Source organism: Abramis brama, assembly GCF_963993115.1.
Source record: "Abramis brama genome assembly, chromosome: 5".
NCBI classification, from domain to species: Eukaryota; Metazoa; Chordata; class Actinopteri; order Cypriniformes; family Leuciscidae; genus Abramis; species Abramis brama.
The window spans coordinates 11,601,540-11,623,836 of record NC_139967.1 but is presented as its reverse complement, the minus strand read 5'-3'; the positions used below and the strand labels follow the sequence as shown (position 1 = coordinate 11,623,836).

The window sequence follows — 22,297 nt, the reverse complement described above, 5'->3', positions numbered from 1 at the left end:
GGCCCAGAAAGTTAGTTAAGACAATGTTAAAAATAGTCCAAGTGAATGGCTCAACCTTAAGTTTATCAAGTGTTGAGAATACTTTTTGTGTGCAAAAAAACAAACAAAAATAACGACTTTATTCAACTATTCATTTTCTTCTGTGTGGGCCTCTGAGTGAGTTCACGTACCGTAACAGCGCAGCGCTTCTGGGTTGTACGTCAGAACGTAGGCTCACTATTTCAATTACATAGAAGCTTATGGAGGAGTGAGCCAGCTCTCAGATTTAATCAAAAATATCTTAATTTGTGTTCTGAAGATGAATGAAAGTCTTACGGGGTTGGAACAACATGAGGGTGAGTAATTACTGACAGAATTTTCATTTTTGAGTCTCGTCAATTCGTTAGGGCTAATCAGTCTTACTTTTCGTAATCAAATTAGACCAATCTACTTTTTTATGTAACTGACTGAAAAGTTATGACCAGTCTTGATGAAAAAAATTAGATGAATAACTTGTAAGACCAGCCTAAGCAGTTTTTGCAACCGGCCTGGTCTTACGCTGCACATTACATTGTCCCCTCACTTCCGAGACGCACCTGGATTAACATGCTGACGGCTTCACATTTACAAAACTGGCAGAACTCACTTTCAAAGGCGTCTCTGACCTCCCTAGGTCTTCTCAAATTGACTTGTTCAAGCATAAGAGGCTCTGTCCTTCTGCTGGCCTTCAGTTTACAGGAACACATTAATCTCAGTGCAAATCCATTTCCTTTTCTCTAGCTCCAGGTCTTGCGTGCTGAAGATAGCCCTCTTTATCTGTTCCTCACAAAACACCACTAAAATTACACCCCTCTCCTGGGACTGTGGAGAAATGTGCTCCGCTTAAAGTGCAAAGCGTTTATTTCATCACTGCGCTTCACAGATCAGCTTGGTCTGCCCGCGTCTGGTCGACAGCCAAATGCATCCTTGCATCCACTACTTGGCTTCAAACCCGTTATGGTGCAAAATATTCTGACAAAGAGCAAAGAACTGAAAAGTAATTACTTTGGGTTTAGTGACAGTAATACAACGGCTGTACTCAATCCAAAATGCTCCAAGCTGTGCTAGTTCTGGTCGGGAACGTGATCCGTGTTGAGAAACATTTTGGCAAATGAGATGATCGTCCTACATTTGCTAGGAATACACAGACAGGACAGGAAATAATAATCTTGTGCAACACAGCTTTTAATGAAAAAGATGGTTGGAATTTATTAAATATTATTTTAAATTAATTTCATTCTTATGTATTTAAAATATCTATTATTTGCATTCACACTGTCTAAAATTGACAGTATTAAATCCATGTGTTACACTCTGCTGCCATCTAGTGGCATTGATGTGTGGAGAACATCATAATGATGATGAGCTACATTTGTCGAACCAAGATCCAGAGTAACAGCAGCAACGAGCATTCGTGCTAATGATAACAACGAAGCATGAAGTACATTGTTTGCTTTGAGTCTTAGTAGCTGTTGAGGATCTTCAGTACGTCCTGACTGAGCGCAGCAGATGAGTGCTGCTGTACCCCAGGAGCTCCAATACTGGTCTCCCAGCAGTCAAAGCCACAAGACTTTAACTCCTCAAAGGTGCTCTGAATCACTGATCCATCGGTCTCTGCAAGCAAAAAGGACGAAAACATACCCATTAACACCAAGACCTAGACAAATTACTCTCTACAAAACAAAAGCTCCATGGAGTTTAAGCTAAATGTGTAAATGTGGAATTCCTGCATCACCGAACCAAATTGCTAAATTGTATTCACTAATATAATATAATATATAAAAAGTTTAGGGTCGTTATATAAAAAAAATGCATACTTTTATTCAGAAAGGATGCATTCAATTGATCAAACATGACAGTAAAGACATTAATACTGCTATAAAAGAAATGCTGTTCTTTTGAACTGTCTAATCATAAAAATCCTGAAAACAAAAGCATCATGGTTTCCACAAAAATATTAAAGCAGCACTACTGTTTTCAGCATTGATTATAATAATAAAAAATGTTTCTTGAAATAAAAAAACCAAATCATCATATTGAATGATTTCTGAAGGATCATGTGACACTGAAGACTGGAATAATAATGCTGAAAATTCAGCTTAAATTACATTTAAATATATTAAAAAAAAGAATACAGTTATTTTAAATTGTAAAAATATTTAACACTATTACTGCTTTTACTGTATTTTTATCAAATAAATGCAACCTTTGTGTACAGCGTGCACAATTATATTATATTATATTATATTATAATATATATATATATATAATATATATTATAATATAATATAATATAATATATATATATATTATAATATAGGGAGGATTGGGTACACAATTATCACTTGTTCCAAACCTACTTAGGTTTGTGCAGGAAGCAACAATGGAATTACTGACAACCTGTTTCAAGGCAGTTCAGAATCGGTTCTTTCTTTTGGGAGACAGTGAACAGCTATATAACACACTAGATGAAAGGTAATACCCGAAAAGCATTACGGGGACCTTTAAATAATGCTGAGATGGCAAACAACCTGATTTAAAGGAGCAATAAGACACACAACAGCTGAGAAAGACCAATCATGTCTGCAAATCAAATAAAGAAAAGGACTTTACCTCAGAAGTCTCAATTCAGCCGTAACAAGGCATGCCTAGAAATGACAATGTCACATACTCAAGCTGCTAGGCTAACAACATCACACCATAAACGTTGCCCTGCTTCTTACTGCATTGTGTCTCCTCTTTATTGGAGGCTGTTTTTGAGGGTTCTAAGATCCTGATTAAAATTCAATGCGTTAGTGGCTTCAGGCATAAACAAAGAGTGTGGCCCTGTCTGACAGCTTCTGCGTCAAGTTGTTAGCTTTGTCAGACAAGAGTGACAAGCAAGATTTACCTCACAAATCGCATTAAACAGTCACGCAGTCTGCAGGGTGCCACCCTCATGGAGACTTTTCAAACAATACGCAGCAATCAGACTGATTAACCACAGGAAGCATATAAAAAATATTCTCCGCAGGGTTCCAGAAGACATTTCATACAAAATTTCAAACAGATTGTTTACAGAAGTTGAAGTCCGCGGTGATGTCATTAAAATCCATGATCCATTTTAACGGAAGTGAGAGACTAAGTTTTGAATGCTTATATCTCCTAAACGCACATTTTTTCATTGTTTTGGAACACACCAGCTTGTTCATAACCTTAAGGCTAACATATTCATACTAAAAGCTAAAAAAAAAATATTTTAATTTTTAAGTAACATATTTAAGTAAGAGTGTTGAATGTTCTTCTCCTGCATCCTATTCTTCAGCAATTTTGACACTAATAAGTTACCTAATTATTGTAAGTAACACAATTAGTTACCTTTTTAGGGAGTAACACAATATTTTAATGCATTACTTTTAAAAGAAACTTTCCCCAACACTGAGCCCTAGCAACCACCACTTATAACATTCTAGCATAAAGGCATTGATTTTTGAATGATCAAGAACCAAAATCTTTGTTCTGGTATTCTGGTGTGTATATTGGTACCTGGTCGTAGGAGAGTGATTCCACAGCCTCCTCCTCCTGCCCCCGTCAGTTTGCTGTGCAGCCCCCTGGCCAGAGTGACCCTACACAGTGTGTCCAAAGATGAGTGACCCACACCCATCACATTCAGATGGTGCTGGTTTATATCAATCAGTTCCTGATGACAAATGGCACACAGAGAATGGAAATGGAAAAAGGATCGATAAAATCCATCCATCCAGCCATCAGGGCTTTCTTTGAATAGAAATATTGATCATTTCTTTGGTCTTTTGCCACTTTTTATTTAAAGGAAATTTGAAGGAGGACAGGAAATTATGGGCAGAAAACAGAGAAACAGGATAAAGATTCAAACTTGCATCGCTCTTCTGCCCAACACAAATCAATGCGTAATGCGCAACAGCTCTTGTGTAACGTTATACTGGTTGTTCACTACACAACATTTTCTGTTTGTTGCAAATGTGATAGATATTGATACATGACCCTAGAGACACCTTGGGTTAAAAAAAAGGCAGACATCCATTTTAATTTATGTCAGACTATATGATATATGTCTTAGCTAATATTTGGTCACAACTGATAGCGCTGACTGGGAATTTTAAGTCCCCAGCACAAGTCTATTCGGACCTACTCTTTTACATGCAAAATTTGAATGATGACACACAAACCTAAGCAACTAATTTTATTAATGTTAGTAATGTTTTGCCTGGAAAATAACACTTAAAGAAAACCCAAAAAATAAATCTAAAATACTGTAACATTAAAAAGTTTTTTAAATAAAGAAATACGTTTATTCAGCAAGGATGCATTAAATTGAACAAAAGTAACCTTTGACTCAAAAGTGAGTTCTTTTGACCTTCATCAAAGAATCATAAATAAAATCCGGTTTTCCACAAAAAATTTACACACCACAACTGGTTTCAGCACTTATAATGCGAAATGTTTTTGAGCACCAAATCATTAAAAAAAAAAAAACTTACCAATCCAAAAAGTTTTAACTGTATTAAATAGCAAAAGCAACTGCTGATTCCATGAAAGAAGAATGTGGCAAAAACTGAAAAAAAGTGTCTGGCACAAATAATAATATATATCTTGTTTATGAAGAAAATGCTGTGTGATTGTACCTCCAGTATGTTGTAGTGCTCAGCTGAAGGACCGTGTGTGGCCATCTCTGTGAGAGTCTGTTCACAGGTGCAGGACACGGCGCTGACGGACTCCAGAACTGGCTTCATTATGGAGGAAAACTGAAAACAACAAAAGGACAGATAAGTGCTGTACAAACACAGCTGAGGGAACAACATTATTCATCAAGAAAAATCAGCTTAAGCTTGTCACAGTAAAAGATAATTATAATTGTCAACCCTTAAGTCAAGCAGAATATCACCATACAACTGCAAATCAAGCTCTTGCCATTTGGAAATAACAGTCCAATGTACAGTCAAACCAAAAAAAAAAATCAGACACCTTCTCCATTTCTCACATTATCACTGTTTATTTGCTATAGTTTAGAAAATGGTAATACAATAATGACAAGAACTCCGAGTTATCAAATCAGTTGGTATTTCACTGGTTTTGGCCATCCTTCTGTTAGACTGTCTCACAAATTAATTTGGTTGAATAGCCGTCAGCTGTTAAATTAAAGTACACAATTAGATAATAGCTATTTAGGTCAACCAATTACCAAGCAATGTTTAATTTTGTTCAGTCTGTGGTGTAAAAAGGTTGCATTAGCAATTAAAGCAAAAAATAAAAGCAAAACATGGTCAGGTCAAAGTGTCTGAATAATGTTTGGTCCCAAATTTTTATACATTTCACTGGTAGTCCACTGTATGAAGAATTTTTTGGTATAATGTCACAGTTTACTTTATTTTGCTATCCTCACTTACATAAATGAACTATAGTGTCCTGCACCCACTAGTGTCTGAATCATTTTTGGTTTGACTGTACTTGTACTATGTCATTGACATTCTCTGATAACTGATGAATTCGCGAATAGTTTATCAATGAAATCGGCTGCAGGTTGGGGTTTGCATTTAACTGGTTTGGGATTAAAAATATCATGCACTTTTGCCAGCTGCCATTAAATTGGCAGACGAAGATGAATAATAGTGTATGTATGCCACCTAGTAGGCTGGAGTGTGAAGTACTGGCTGGCGCACAAAAAATCAATGGCATCTGCTCTTAGGTGCTTTACTAAGTGTGAAGTTGAAGCATGATGTACTGCCATTGTGCTGAATTCAATAAATCAGATATTCAACTGATCGAATGAGGAATCCATTTTAAGTGAGGCAGGAGCCTTAGCAAAAGCATTCACCTCTCATCCTGCCATCTTGGCCCAACGACCACATATTCTATAAACTATCTCCTTTTGTGTTCTGCAGAAGAAAGTAAGTCATGCGGTTTGGAATAACATGAGGGTGGGTCAAGATGAATCATTTTTGGGTCAACCATACCTTTAAAACAAATTCTAAAAGAGGGTGGAAATGGCTGAGTAAAAATAAATTGTGCCTGTTCACGGCTTATTCCTTTGACTAATAATGCCACAAAAGTGTAGAATATGACCCCTTTCAAGTCTGTCCTGACTCTTTACTCTTTTCCACCCCAATAATCCCAGAATTCCACTTGGCCAATCGGGATGTGCCAGCAGTGAGGCTACCTGCTGCCGTTGTCAGGGTAACAGAGCACAGGAGCGTTGGCAGAGTGTTTCATTTGGAGCTCTTCTAAAAGGCACTCAGCACTGGGACCCTGGAGTGTTCCTCCCTCACACAACACCGGCCATTATGCTAATTGAAGGGCACAGGAATAAAAATATGGAAGAGGGTGGGGGGAGCCATTTACTACCTTGTTAATTTTGTCCTTCACTCCAGAAACAAGCACTTTGGTGCTACGTGGTACTTTGGTGTTAGTGAGAAGGATCCTCAGAATGGGGACCCTGGGGATAAAATGAACCCAATGTCACACTTAGAAAATTATGCTGGTTCTGTAATTTCACTGATATAACTTTTTATATACACTGCCTGCGCCTGGACAAAAAAAAGTTGCTTTTTGGAGTTGAATAGGCTAATACTTGTATATGTATATGTACAAAAGTCTTTGGGATGTGCTGGAGTAGACTTTACAGAGTGCTCGAATATTGCATTGTCAATACAAGATCTTGACTCAAAAATGATGCACCTCTTGATGGAAATATCACCACAACATTTATTTCAATCAAGAGGTGCATATATTTTTGGTCAAGATCTTGTATTGACAGAGTACAGCACTCTGTAAGGTCTCCTCCAGCACACCCCAAAGACTCTCAACGAATTTAAAGGGATAGTTTACCCAAAAATGAAAATTCTGTCAGTAATCTCTCACCCTCATGTTGTTCCAACCCCGTAAGGCTTTCGTTCATCTTCAGAACACAAATTAAGGTATTTTTGATGAAATCTGAGAGCCGGCTCACTCCTCCATAGGCTTCTTTGGGATCGAAACTTGCCGTCCCATAAAAGTTATTAAAAACATTGTTAAAATAGTCCAAGTGACTACAGTGGCTCAACCACAAGCTTATCAAGCGACAAGAATACTTTTTGCACGCAAAAAACAACAAAAATAACAAATTTATTCAACTATTCATTTTCATCTGTGTGGGCCTGAATGAATTCACGTAGTGTAACAGCGCAGCGCGTCTGGGTTGTACGTCACCACGTAGGCTCACCATTGGCCGACGCTGGTCATGTGTGTGATGCGTGTGTTTTTGCACACAAAAAGTATTCACGTCGCTTGATAAACTTATGGTTGAGCCACTGTAGTCACTTGGACTATTTTCACGATGTCTTTACTAACTTTCTGGGTTTGCAAGTTTCGATCCCATAGAAGCCTATGGAGAAGTGAGACAGCTCTCAGATTTCATCAAAAATATCTTAATTTGTGTTCCGAAGATGAATGAAAGTCTTACGGGGTTGGAACAACATGAGGGTGAGTGATTACTGACAGAATCTTCAATTTTGGGTGAACTATCCCTTTAAGGTCTGGACTCAGAGGTGTCAATTCATGTGTGAAAATGATTATTCATGCTCCCTCCCAACCATTTCACAATTTGAGCCTGATGAATCTTGACACTGTCATCCTGGAATATGGCCATGATGCATCTTCCTACATGGTTGTTTAAGAAATGAAAACTACACACTTCATCAATTAGGGTTAACAAATTGTTGCCAAACATCTAACATGCTAGAATCACAATAATAACTGCAATAATGATCTAGTCATAGACTCTTAAGTATTTGCCTATTTAAATCCAAACAGCGACTATTTTTTTGCCAGGCAGTGTACTTTACTGAAAAATTGGAACAGTAACTTTAAAATATGTAAAAGTAAAATTTTACCAGCTTAGTGGAGTTATATTCCCAGCATGGTATCTTAAAAAGCCACCTGTTATAGAAAGCATATAGTGATGCATTACAAAAAAAATAAAAATACATCAAATGAAGAAGCATCATGAATGCATAAGACGGCAGTCATACCCCATGTTCCCACAGCATTATCCACCCCTGAAGGGTTACCATGGATGATCTTCTCACCCATGAACGCCCACCTGTTAATCAGCTCCATCTCATCTTTACACCATCTACAACACAAACAGAACATTTTCAGTTAACAGGTACACAACAATTATTGCTGCTAATGGCCTTTAAAACAAATAAAAGGGCTATACATATACTGAACAAAATTATAAACGCAACACTTTTGTTTTTGCCCACATTTTTCATGAGCTGAAATTTATACACATTTTAGAGTGGCCTTTTATTGTGGCCAGCCTAAGGCACACCTGTGCAATAATCATGCTGTCTAATCGGCATCTTGATATGCCACACCTGTGAAGTGGATGGATTATCTCGGCAAAGGAAGAAGTGCTCACTAACACAGATTTAGACAGATTTGTGAGCAATATTTGAGAGAAATAGGCCTTTGTGTACATAGAAAAAGTCTTAGATCTTTGAGTTCAGCTCATGAAAAATGGGGGCAAAAACAAAAGAGTTGCGTTTATAATTTTGTTCAGTATATATATATACAGTATACATATAAAACATTTTTTAAAGGAATTAATACTTTTATTCAGCAAGGATGCATTCAATTGATCAAAATTGTCAGTAAAGACATTTATAATGGTACAAAAGTTTCCACAGAAATATTAAGCAGCACAACTAATGGCTGTTGAAAATTCAAATTTGCCATCACAAGAATAAATTGCATTTTAAAAAATATATTAAAATTAATATAAAAAAATAGGAAGGGGGGACCTGTTTAAGGGGGACATTATCTACATATAAAAGCCCCATAATCTATTGTAATGAAGTGTTACCTGGCTGACTCCTGCTGTGGCGTAAGAGGAGACGATATGGTGCCTCTGGCAGACAGCAGAGCGGCAGACAGACAAACATTATAGGCGGCACTGGAGCCTAAACCAGCTCCTGTGGGCAACTCTGACCACACAGACACTGTGATACTGGCCAGAGCTCTGAAAAAAAACAGCAGCAAATATCAAAAGCCCAAATTACAACAATGTTCATATGAAGTTTTCAAATACATGCAGATTTAAAGTGCCCCTATTTTGCTATTTTAAAGTTGCCTAATTTTGTTTTGGAGGTCTCCCACAATAGGTTTACATGCATCCAAGGTCAGAAAAACACTTTAATTTCATCATAATATACAATTGTAGCTTCACCTCTTTTTTCAGTGCCTGAAATGGTTTGATCAAGGATTCAGTCTCTCTGAGCTTACTCTGCTCTGATTGGTCAGATGGCCTACCTAGTCTGTTGTGATTGGTCTACCGCTTACAGTGCATGTCAGAAATGAAATGACCATTACCATAAACTGAATTTCAGCTTAGGAGGCTTCCTCCGCACTTGTACACACAGTGATAGGAACAGCAGCGATGGTGTCGGTTTTAGCATTCTGGATGTGCTTTCGCAGCAGAGAAAAGAGTGTTTTCTCATCATGTCAATAACACGAACCAAACTCTTCCAGGCCTCAGCTACAACTACAGTGTTTGAGGGTGGGTTAAAGTTGATATTGTTCGCAGGCAGCCAATGAAGACCATAGTTGAGTATTAGAATCAGAATCAAATTTATTCGCCATGTGTGCGCAAACACACAAGGTTAATGCAAATTTTTTACAAACCTATATATAGGCAGTTCAGAATCTGTTCTTTCTTTCGAGAGACAATAACTACATGTGTCATGCACTTTGATCTTTGAAACTTGGCAGACCTTTACATCCACAAACAGCTATAGAGTCTATTACACGTTACATGAAAGGTAATATCTGAAAAAGTATAATAGGGCACTTTAATCAATGATGCAGAGAGTTGAACAGTGTTCTTACTCAGCAAAAACAGTTAGATACATGTAGAGGAAAGCCAACACTGCCATGCTTCTTGTGTCTGTGGAATCATCTAAAATGCCTGTGAATTCACGTAGTCTCTTCAAAAGATCTGTGTCAAGTTCCTTCAGGTCACCCTGCTCTGCTGAAACAATGAACAGTCAAAGAAACACAGGCCAGAGATGACTGCTTTCCGACACTGCATTATTACAACTTAAATGAATATACAAGGGTAAATAATGACAGAGTTTTCATTTTTGGGTGAACTGTTCTTTTAATAAAAAAAACAAATATCTATCTTCTCTCACCTTTACACCCAGCCAGAAGAGGCTGCAGTGCTGTTATTTCCCAGGCCAAATAAGTGTCAATATTGGGGAGGTTAATGCGCACTTCACCGGATGCTGTGGACTGCAGCTGCAGATATGTGCGTAAATTCAAACTCACAGCCAAAGCTACCTGTTTAAGATCGATAAAGAACAGAAGAGGGACTTTAAAGGGAAAGTGAAACATTTTTTTTTTTTAATTTGTCATCACTGACTCACCCTCATGTTGTTCCAAACCTGAATGAGTTTCTTTCTTCTGCTAAACACAAAGAAGGTATTTTGAAGAATTTTGGTAACCAGACAGTTGATGGTAGCCATTGACTTCTATAGTAGGAAAATAAAATACTATGGAAGTCAATGGCTACCGTTAACTGTCTGGTTACCAACATTCTTCAAAATATCTTCTTTTGTGCTCAACAGAAGAAAGAAACTCATACAGGTTTGGATGACAAATTTTACATTTTTATATGAACTATCCCTTTAATTTCAGTTTTCCAAAAGTACATTGGACATAATTAACCTGAATGATCTCAATCATCTCATCTTTGACTATGAACATTATTAACCCTAAAATCAACACACCTTAGCACTTTGTGTTAAAGGAAAATGTAAAACTTAGTAAATTTTCAAGTTAGCATTTGATCTATAACACCAACATTGTATGTTGTATTTTTAGTGATAAAACACAATTTTTGTATCAAAATTTAATAACTATAAATATTAAACCTATATACTACATACAAATTACATATTAATAAAAACACATACAAATTTAAAATTATTCACACAAATGGAACCCAAACACAATAAATCACCAAAAGACAACTGAAAATGATTTTCAGGCCCATCATCTTTTTTTTCTTTTTTTTATCCTAAACGAAACTATGTTTTTCTAAAACACTTTAATGAAGGAAAAGCGCAAACTCATCAATTAAAAGACGTCAATGTTGGGGTCTCTGATTATTTAAACACCCACCTTTCCGTGCACGACAGAATGCTCACCGTGGAGAATTACTTTCCCTGGTGCTGAAACCAAGAACTCTCTTGTTTGCATCCTGAATATTAGAGCTTGGTCAAACTTCTGAATTTGCAAGATATTTCCCAGAAAATGTATCAGTATATGCTGACCAAAGCAATAAAACCTTGCTAAAATCTCATATTTGTGGTCATCCACCGAGCTTAATTCAGCGCACTATTCTTGTAGCAGATACAAATAACAGTTTAGCTAAATAATCGAGAAATCCTGAAGTAAAGCGTCATACACAGAAACGCATCGCTTCGGCTTGTCCATTGCCACACACGTGAACCGTCGCTGTAGTCTGACCCAATCAGGATTGAGCTCTCACATCGCTGACTCTAAACCCGCCTATCAGGACGAAGCTCTCATAGTCACCAACTCTCAAAACACCAATCGCAATTCGCACCACCTCGTGTCATAGGTTGCGTGATAGGACGCCCGTCTACGGGCAGCAGAAGCTGTCAAAACGTCAACAGTAAACACAGAAGCGCGTTTGGAAATGTTTTAGCGTTTACGATGTTTTCTTTCGTGACCAGGTCCACGGGTCTTCACCGTGCCCTTCGTTTAGGGACATGTATAAGCATAAAGCAGATGCAGGCTGTGTGTGGGGATAAAAAAAGGTAAAAGGACTGTTGTAGCTTTGAAGCCCATATTCCATGTGTTTCAGGCTAATGTAGCCAATGAACTACAATTGATCAGCTTAGATACTTTGAATGTTACTAAAGTTTTCTTACTTTACCAAGGTATGCCAGTACATCTGAAGAAAACAGAAGAATTCCCAAGATATACACAAAAACTGGAGATAAAGGTTATTTAATTTTATACTATATATATGCTTATTTGTGCTAGCAGCCTATATATTGGGATTTTGAAATGATCAACATTATATATTTACAAAAAAATTGGAAGTTATGTTACTGGGTACTAGAGTTGCATGTCAGACTGATAGTGTTAGGTTTGTGTAAGCATTGGCTTGTTTTCAATGTCTCACCTCATTAGGTTTTTCCAGTACCTTCACAGGTGAGAGGAGACCAAAGGAGGATCATATATTTGATGCTTTGGGAACAACAGATGAATTATCATCAGCAATTGGGTAATGTAGCATAATGTCAGGGTCAAATGACTCTAAAATGCTTTCCAACAATAAAACGTCTGATTCCCCTTTTCAGGTTAGCAAGAGAATTTTGCATTGACAGTGGCCATTCATTCACAGATCAGCTGGACAAGGTCTGTTTCTCTCTGATGTTTGATGAGAAGCAATGAATGATTTTATCTACAGTGGACCTGAAATTATTTGGACACTCAAGCCATTCTTTAAATGCATGAGTTTTAGTGCTTTATATACAAAAAGCCATTTGCAAATAGATTTTGGTTGGCCTTTCCACATAATTAATTCCACTTCTCTGAGTCATTTTTGCAACTGGCATCAAGTTGATTTCAGTCAGTGGACCTCAGATTTGAAATGTTTTCAAATAAATGGCTCATGGTTTACATTTTTGCGTGGCATAAGTGTCCTCATACTTGTCTGTACAGATCCAGTGTGTACTACAGGACGTAGGATCAAACATTGCCACTCCACGGTCATCAGCTAGAGACAGTCACATCCGTAAGCTCCAAGCAGAATCAAAGGACGTTTTCAATATACAAATGCATTCAAATATTTAACTGCATAGATTAGCAGTAAAATATGAGCCTCATTCTGATGTTCCTGTTCCAAACAGAGAAGACAAAGTTCAGCTCTCAAGCTGTGATTGAGCTGGAGAGGTGGATTGATTCGTTGACAGAGGAGCTGCCTCCACTCACCAACTTCATACTTCCTGTATGTTCCAGAAATATGTATGCTTCATAATCTTGAGTTGAATGGCAATTAGACCCTAGATGGGAAATTGCAATTGTTGCAAAAGTCACCATGAAATCAAAATTGACAATTTCTATTTGTATGTAATTCAAGTGCCCTCCTAATCTATAATCAAAATGACTTCCCATCCCTCATGCAACATCTCTTCTCTTGTCTGATGACGTTTACTGACGTGAGGCCAGGACAACCTGTCAATCACAAGAGATCATAGCAGTATGATCCAATCAATTCCTGATGGACAAAATCAAGTGTTCAAGAAACCGTTTCACTCGGATATACGTCACAATAGGGAAGAAAAGACTATCGCAGTCTCTGTTTTATGCCGACTTTAATGACATGTTGGTGACAATTAATATTATAAGTAAGGTGATTACTGAAGGAATGCCATTTAATCTCATACTTGATTTGCAGTCAGGAGGGAAAAGCAGCGCAGCTTTACATGTGGCCAGAGGAGTGTGTCGACGGGCTGAACGCTGGTCAGTCTGACATACACGTGCACACAAACAATATTCTCAGTTCCACTTGTGTTACCTTACCTTATCAAATGTTATCTATTACAGTGTTGCCCCTATTGTCCGTTCGGGTGAGACAGATCCTGAAGTTGCCAGATATCTGAACAGGTATGAACTTATTCTATTATTCTTGTCATTAGAATCTATTAATTTTATTGTGATTTAAGTCATATCAGTGAAGACTTTTCGCTTCCACAGATTGAGTGACTACTTGTTCACAGTGGCTAGATATGCTGCAATGAAAGCGGGCAATGCAGAAACAATCTACAAAAGACCTGAATAGGGGAGGAAGAAAACATCTCAGTGTCTCATCTAAAATTTCAACCATGTTCCTCTTGTCTCATTCATATATATATATATATATATATATATATATATATATATATATATATATAAATATAAATATAAATAATGAATACAAAAACATTGATCTGGCATTTGTCCCAGAGTTTACTGTATAAAGTTTTTTAGAAGCCTAACAATAAACTCAAAACTCTGCAATCATATTCTGATGTAGTTTGTACTATAGTCATGATCCCATAGTTCACCTTCATTTAAAATGGTCATTTTTATATCTGTATGGATTACTTAAACTACTGTGGTAAAATTGCCATTTGTACCCTGAAAATGATGTTGATTTTATGATATAAATACAACAAAATTGAATATGAATCAGCCTTTCATTTTACTACATTTTTCATGCATATACAATAGCTTTCAAAAGTTTAAGGTCAGTAAGATTTTTTTAATGTTTTTGAAAGGAGTCCCTTAAGCTCACCAAGGATGCCTTTGTTTGATTACAAATACTGTGAAAACAGCAATATTGTGAACTATTACAATTTTATTTTAAAATTTAATTTCCTGTGATGGTAATTATACATTTTCAGCATCATTACTCCAGTCTTCAGTGTCACATGACCCTTCAGAAATCATTCTAATATGCTGATTTGGTGCTCAAGAATAATTTCTTATTAACATCAATGTTGAAAACCGTTGAGTTGCTTAATATTTTTGTGGAAACTGTAATACATTTCAATGAACAGAATGTTCAAAAGAACAGCTTTTATTTGAGAAAGAAATCATTTCTAACATTGTAAATGACTACTGCCAGTTTTGATCAATTTAATGCATCCTTGATTAATAAAACTTAATTTCATATACATATACACACACTGAGCCCAAACTTTTGAACGGTAGTGCATGTTTGTAATTTCACATTTCCGTTCCAAATAGCACTAGTGTTGTTTTCTCCCTTGAATGAGTATCTGAAAAGTCCCTTGAAAAAGTATCTGCTAAATTAATAAATGGAAGCATAAATGTATCGTTTACTCCAAGAGGACTGTGCCTGCTGATAGTGTACATACTATTCTGTATAGTTGTACAGAAAAGTTCTACAGTACAGAATCAAAGAAAATTCCCATGATTTAATACATACGTTTGGTTTATGTATCATGGTTTTACATCAAAGGATTAAAGAGACTTTCCCATGCACAGTGAGGGCAAAAAGACATTTGATTTGTGCAGCAGTGGCTCTCACAGAATAGTGCACCAACCCTGACTCCTCAGATTCAGAGAGCTGGCCAGGCTGACCAAGGACAGGTTCTGGTCCTCATAAGGTGGATAACGCAAGTATGCCATGCACTCAATCCGGGTGGTTCGCAGAAGGCAGGACTTCTTATGAGAGAATGCATCAAAACTATAGCGACCATGATAGGAGCCCATTCCACTAGCACCTGTCAATGAAATCCACTGGATTCAACTCTTTTGATGATTAAACTCTTAAGCAAATAGTGTTTGCACTGCCTGATTTCTTTACATGCAAAAAAAAAAAAAAAAGTGCCTCACCAACTCCTCCGAATGGCATCCCCACCATCACACTCTGTAAGACGCTGTCATTCAAACAGAAACTTCCACTGGATGTTTCATTCATTACCTTGGAAATCACCTTAGAATAAGAGTAAATGCATGCGTTTATGAGTGATATATACATCAATTTAAATGTAGCTATGCCCACAGGTTTTAGCAGGGGAAGTATTTACCTTGTTGTTACTGGAGTAAGCATACACACATAGTGGTTTCTCTCTGGAATTGATGAAAGCCACAGCCTCATCTGCATCCTGGACCGTCAGTATGGGAAGGATTGGCCCAAAAACATCCTGCTGCATGATTGGATCAGACTCCACGACCTCCGTCAGAACAGTTGGTGCTTCAGTTTGAAATATCAGAAAATACAATAATTTCAAAGCCTTTTAGGCAATATAATTTTTTCTTTTTTCTGAATTTGGTTATGCACTATGGAGGTTTTTTTTTTGCATAATTAAAGTACAGCTAAATTGGAAATTATGCAAAAATAAAATGTAATATTTGAAATCTAACTTGTTTTCTTCACACTGTATATTAATTCTTATATTTCATCTCAAGCATGCTCTTACTGACACCGTTATCTTCTTGGTAAACATGTACATGAACTTTTTTTGGGGCCAAAACTGTTTGCCATGTTGGACATTACACAAAAAAAGAGACAGAAAAATGATATAAATATTTTTCATACAGTAAATACTAAAATGGTTTATGATTGTTACAATTTTTATTACAGTAAAAACCAGTATTTATGATTATACTAAGTTTTAATAATTTATTTTCATTTATTTAATTCTATACATAAAGGACATTTAAATCATAGCAAATATAGCCTAAATAAAGTTTTTTTTTTTTTTTTTTTTTTACATTTTAATGTGACCTTTATATAACAAAAAAAAAAGTCTATCATCAAACAAACAAACCCTGGGACATACAAGTGCCTGTAGTTAAAGAAAAACACATATATAAACACACTGGATTTAATTAACATTTTAATAAAAACATATCTGGCAATGCCACACTGCTTCCACTCACCAATGTACCTCTCCATATCATTCACCTGACCTCCTATAAACACCTTTCCAGATCGCCACAGCTGGTCTTTGGCCTTGTTGAAGATCTCCTCATTCACCATCCTACCGAAGCTCCTGGACTCGCGTGGGTCGGTCCCGTAGAACTGCAGGAGCGCGCAGCGGAGGGCCTGTAGGAGGTTATCTTTGGCATCTACATGGCACAGGATGTAGTCGGGTGCCACAGCACTTTGGCCAGCATTATGGAATCGCGCCCAGGTAATGCGACGAGCCGTGGTGTTGATGTCACATTGACTGTCAACATAACAAGGGTTTTTACCACTCAGTACCAGAGTCACACGAGCCAGTGTCCGAGCAGCAGCTTGAGCTACTTTAATCCCATTCTCTTTATCGCCTGAAAGAAAACAGAATTAAAGCTGTTAATACACGGAAATCTCACAAATACATAAATCCATAAAGCTGCAACACTTTGAGCCCTGAGAAGTGTTTGAGGTATAAAATTAAAGACTGTTAAAAGCTTTAAAGATCATCACAGTTCAAGTTTTGTGGCTTTTAGTCTGTTTTGAGGACATCAATAATACTGTAATCCTAAAATTTGCTCAACATTTGAACAGATATACATATTTAAAATGCATACACATATTTTATACTGTATACTCTACCGTATGCTGAAAATGTGTCCTAAAAGCGGCCTTTAGTAGAGCCCTCACTGGTAGGCCTACTATTATCTGATAGCCCATGCGAAATCCTAGCAGCTTAAAATACTCTGGGATCAGCTATGCCTTACCGAAGAAGAATACATGATCAAATTTAAGGTCTATCATTTCTGGAATTTCGTGTGCTGCTGCAACAACAGAGTGAAAGCATTCCTGAAAAAATTAAGCACATGAAACAATTAGAAAGAACCAGGATCTAATAAACTGCTGTGCTGATGAATTCAAAGTAGTAATGCTGTTTTACTCACATTGTCCAGGTAAGCTGGTATGAGTCTGTGCAGAAGCTCAGCAGTATGAGTGCAGGTTTCTGATGGGCTTATAATCACACAGTTACCTTAAACAAAATTAAAATAAATAAATTCTGAATATATAAATCTATATATTTTAGTGCTGTCAACTCGATTAATGTGTGTGACACGCAGTCGTAATCTAAATTATTCAACCCCCTATTGCAAACGAGGTTTATTGGCAAATTGACTTTCAGCTGTTTGCAATGAACAAAATCACACAAAAGTAATTGAAATAGCTCAACACAACAAATGTTTCAAGTGGTTTCCCCAAATTCAACAGAAAATGCACCTTTTAATGACTTCTGCAGTCTCAAAATTATTCAACCCCTTCATGGCAAGCATCGTTAGTACTAAGTAGAACATCCTTTTGCTATTATGACCTGCTGTAAACAAGATGTATAACCAGACACCAGCTTCTGGCAGCGTTTCTGAGGAATCTTAGCCCAGTCCTCATGAGCAATGGCCTCCAGTTCAGTAATATTCTTGGGTTTGGGTGCTGCAACCGCCTTCTTCAAATGCCACCAGAGATTTTCTATGGGGTTCAAGTCAGGTGACTGTGATGGCCACTGTAGAATCTCCCAGGACTTTTTCTGCAACCAAGCCTTGGTGGAATTTGAGGTATGCTTGGGATCATTGTCCTGTTGGAAGGTCCAATGACGACCAAGCTTCAGCTTACTCACTGACGGCATGACGTTTTCTCCAAGGATTTCAAGATATTTCAATGAATCCATATTGCCTTCCACATGCTGCAGGTTTCCATTGCCAGAGGCAGAGGGTTGCTTATCAGCATATGCTTCAGTCTTCTTCCTCCAGACATTCCGTTGATCCATAGAGCTGAAATGTTCCAGTTTTGTTTCATCGCTCCACAGAACATAATCCCAAAACTTCTGTGGCTTATTTATATGATTTTGTGCACTTTTCTTGTGCTTTTTGGTCAGTAGTGTTGTACATCTTGGAGTTCTGGCATGGAAACTGCATGCGTTTAGTACGCGCCTTACTGTGCAGCTGAAACCTCAGTGCCTGTTTTGTGACTCTTTTGCATTCACTCAAGGGTTTTTCTGAACCTGCCTTCTCAGAAATCTGGTTGCAGCCATTGATCGCTTCCTTTTTCTGCCCCGTCCAGGCAGTGTAACAACTGTTCCTTTAACTTTGAACTAGCAAACTATGCTTCCAGCAGTGTCTCTAGGAATATTTAGTGCCTTCGCTATCTTTTTGTATCCTGTTCCTTGTTTGTGAAGGGCGATGAAATCTTCTCTTTGCTTTTTGGAACATTCTTTTGACTTAGCCATATTTCTAACATGCAGTCAAACGTGACACTCAACAAACCTAGCCCGATATTTCATGTGTTCTAGCTCAAGCACACTTGGTGCAACTAATGAAGACCTTGATTAGTTGCATCAGGTGTGCTTGAGGCAACACCTGTTTTGCAGATTTGTGCTGTTGTGAGGGATTCTGTTCAGGCAGTTGAATAATTTTGAGACTGCGGAAGTCATGAAAAGTTGCATTTTCAGTTGAATTTGGGAAAATCACTTGAACCATTTGTTGTGTTGAGCTATTTCAATTACTTTTGTTTGATTTGTTCATTGCAAACAACTGAAAGTCTGTAAATGTTGCCAATCAACTTGATTGGTTGACATATTATTCATTATTCATTCATATGATTCAAAATCACATATACATCATATACATATATACATAAACAAAAACTTTTAGGTTAGATGCGATTAATCGATTTGACTGCACTAACAAAACTTACCAGCTGCAATAGCACCTACTAAAGGTACCAGACAGAGCTGGAGAGGACTGGTCCAATTCCCAATGATCAATACCACACCCAGTGGCTCATTTACCACTAGGCATTCATCAAATGCTGTCGCCTATGAATAAAACAGACAGATTTGACCTCTCAGTAGAAAAAGCACAAAAAAGTTGCTTGTTTTTAAACTTTTTTTAACCCTTGAGGGCCCCTGTTTGAGAAACACTGCTCTAATATCATAAAAAAAAAATAGTCTTGTAGAAATAATAATATTAAATTCACTTTAAAACACTATAAAATAAATTGTGCCATTTTAGCACAAGGCAAACAAATCTGGATCAACATCCTTGTTGACCTTGAAACAACATTTCTATCAAACATTTTGAATTTAGGGTTCAGTTAGGGTGAAAAAAATGAACAATGAAAAAAATACAAATTCTTTTAAGAACTGATCAATGAAAGGATCGAGTAACCAAAAATGGTGGTTCTAAGGCATTGCTGCGAAAACCCCATTTTGGAAATTTAATTTTTAAGAGTGCATTTTTTGCAGTCACACCTTGTTGCGTCTATGACCGTTTTAGGTTCAGAGGAGTGAAATGGTTGACATCATACAGCATAAAAAAGCATCACCAGGTTTTACAGTCATCATCATTTGACTGCTTGGCACGTTTATAAAGGCATTGGTCTTCGTCATAAGCTACTTTGGCAAGCTGAGAGAAAACACAATGTGAGGCTTTGTGTCTCGGGAAATGAACGTTTCTTTGGCAAGTGTCTGCTTTGTACACAACCCATGCAAAAACATAAGACATAACAAAAACAACTATATTTCTCTGCTGCTATTTCAGTCACTTTTCTCAGTTTATACCCAGCTGCGTTCTATACGTTGCACCTCCATCCATTTCTTTAAGTTGCTGATGGTGTGAAGAGCCTCACTTTTGACTATCATCAGCTCGGACATCACCGTTTCAAAGCGAGGCTATATGAGAAAGATCACAAAGAACGTTTTATTCCACCAAAATTTGCCTTAGCTACCACAGGAGGTATATGTATATGTATATGTATATGTATATGTATATGTATATGTATATGTATATGTATATAGGCCTATATGATGGATTAAATTGATCAAAAGTGACAGTAATGACATTTACACTGTTACAAAAAAAGTTATATTTCAAATAAATGCTGTTCTTTTGAACTTTCTAAGGATCCTGAAAAATAAAATTGTATCACTGTTTCCAAAAAAATTCTTTAAAAAAATCTGCTTTTTCACCACAGGAATAAATGGCATTTTATAATATATTAAAATATAAAACAGTGTAATAATATTTACATATTACATAAATATTTAAACATTACAGTTTTACTATATTTTTATGCAGCTTTGGTGAGCACAAGACTTGAATCTATAATATGGCAGTAGTAGTTTTTAAATACCACAGTTTGTTTAAACAAAGTAATGAGGATCCATCATGGTTTTACCAGTAGTTACTACTATCTCCACCACACCAGTTAAACCAGGCTACAATACAAAAACTATAGTCATATAAATCATTTAATAATTAGTTTATCAGACTTATTTAACTCTTATTACCTTATGCAGATCCCTTCCAAGAGCATCTACAAAGTCACACTCATGATCCATCAACATGCGCACCAAAGCCTCTAGCTGAGCCAGTCTGAAGCTTTCCTGGGCTGTTCGTCCGGCCCTGAAAGCTGCTCTGGCTCTCTCCAGGACCTCTGCACATGCTGCTGCTCCACTCTTCAGACACACGACCTCTATCCTTGTCCTGGAATACAACCATGAGTTACACTATCATCTAAATCAGGAATGGGCAACTTGGGTCTTAAAGAGTCACTGTCCTGTTCAGTTCCAACCCTAATGAAACACACCTGAACAGGCTAATCAATATGTTTAAAAAGCTAGATGACACCAGCATTATTTTCATTTTAAACTAATCAATTAAAAAAAAAAAAAACATTTCTGTGGTCATACTAACCTCCGCAGGGCTTTGAACCACCTGGTTGGAGAAGGACTTGGTGGGGAGCTCATGGTTCTTCAGTTTTAAAAACAGCTCAAATATCAGCACATCACATCCAGCAGTGCACCAAGAACTTCAGGCTCTGGCAGTGCTCAACACAGACTGAGAGAAAACTATCTGAAAGGCACCATAAGTTAATGCAAAAGAGCTTAGAACTGGGGGTGTTATATAAGCAGATTTACCTTCAAAACTCACTGCAAGCATGTGACTGTCACGTTTACTTCAAGGACTCAGTTTCATACATTGCATTATGCAGTATCATGCTCTGATGTTACAACATATAGAGCATACATCATGCGTTTCCTTTACTTATTTCATATGGAGCAGAGTTAGAGTCAAGAACAGACCCTCCAAGACCCAGACCAAGAGCTGACTCCTCAAGATCCGGATCAGGATGGTCAAAGAACCAGAAATAAAAAAATGCTGGATTTATTGCAGTGTTTATTAACACTGAGGTACTTTCGCCAAGTGGCTTTACAAAGCCATGAAATTCTCCCAAGGAAATCTCCACATTTAGTACGTTGGAAACTGACTGTAGTCTTTGCCTAAGCTGAGACTCAGGACCATATACTGAGAAATAAGATCCAGACCAACAGCATACTTATACAATTTTGAGAGGTTTCAAGTTGAAGACCAAAACACCAACTCTGATCAGGATAAGATCTTATAGCTGCAATATGACAATGTTCTAAAGGCTGGAACACACTACATGACTTTTAGATTAAAGGTTGTAAATGGTTGACAAAAAAAAACTGGGCATTTCATTCACTAAACGACTGAGGATCACACACTACCAGACTTTTACATTGTCCAAACACAACAAACTCATGCAGAAACTCCTTGTTGCTAAAATCAGCTCAAAATATCAAACATGTTTGATATCCTCAGACTGGATGGAATCATAGTCTGAAAAAAAAAAAAAAAACCTGTGTCAGTCATACTCTGCTATTTTCTGTTAGATCTGCCAACTTCAATCGCCCAAAAATCTGCA

At 37.2% G+C, this 22,297-nt stretch overlaps 3 protein-coding genes across 6 annotated transcripts; 1 reads left to right on the top strand and 2 right to left on the bottom strand.

The window, feature by feature from the left end:
- Positions 1–1,201: 1,201 nt before the first annotated feature.
- mvk (mevalonate kinase) lies at positions 1,202–11,549 on the bottom strand. Of its 4 annotated transcripts, none has more exons than XM_084114117.1 (10): positions 11,200–11,549; positions 10,209–10,356; positions 9,904–10,042; positions 8,882–9,037; positions 8,043–8,146; positions 7,905–7,950; positions 6,379–6,469; positions 4,662–4,781; positions 3,544–3,697; positions 1,202–1,632 (listed from the first exon to the last, which is right to left on the bottom strand). In XM_084114117.1, exons 1-10 carry the CDS (start codon positions 11,275–11,277, stop codon positions 1,481–1,483), a joined length of 1,188 nt encoding a protein of 395 aa, XP_083970243.1. In that variant the 5' UTR covers positions 11,278–11,549; the 3' UTR covers positions 1,202–1,480. The 4 variants fall into 4 exon arrangements, with proteins under 4 accessions (XP_083970243.1, XP_083970245.1, XP_083970242.1 ...); XM_084114119.1 differs by having other exon boundaries at positions 3,544–3,623; positions 11,200–11,544; XM_084114116.1 differs by having other exon boundaries at positions 9,904–10,045; positions 11,200–11,531.
- Positions 11,550–11,678: 129 nt separating this feature from the next.
- Positions 11,679–13,992, top strand: mmab (metabolism of cobalamin associated B). Its single transcript, XM_084114263.1, has 9 exons — positions 11,679–11,861; positions 11,985–12,049; positions 12,241–12,334; positions 12,411–12,468; positions 12,775–12,847; positions 12,963–13,060; positions 13,511–13,575; positions 13,660–13,719; positions 13,810–13,992. Exons 1-9 carry the CDS (start codon positions 11,758–11,760, stop codon positions 13,892–13,894), a joined length of 702 nt encoding a protein of 233 aa, XP_083970389.1. The 5' UTR covers positions 11,679–11,757; the 3' UTR covers positions 13,895–13,992.
- Positions 13,993–14,128: 136 nt separating this feature from the next.
- aldh3b4 (aldehyde dehydrogenase 3 family, member B4) lies at positions 14,129–21,317 on the bottom strand (the record flags this gene model as incomplete). Its single annotated transcript, XM_084114319.1, has 10 exons — positions 14,129–15,344; positions 15,457–15,556; positions 15,651–15,817; positions 16,507–16,896; positions 17,290–17,371; positions 17,467–17,552; positions 19,265–19,385; positions 20,130–20,240; positions 20,859–21,054; positions 21,265–21,317. 10 exons carry the CDS (start codon positions 21,315–21,317, stop codon positions 15,145–15,147), a joined length of 1,506 nt encoding a protein of 501 aa, XP_083970445.1. The 3' UTR covers positions 14,129–15,144.
- Between the last annotated feature and the right edge of the window lie 980 nt (positions 21,318–22,297).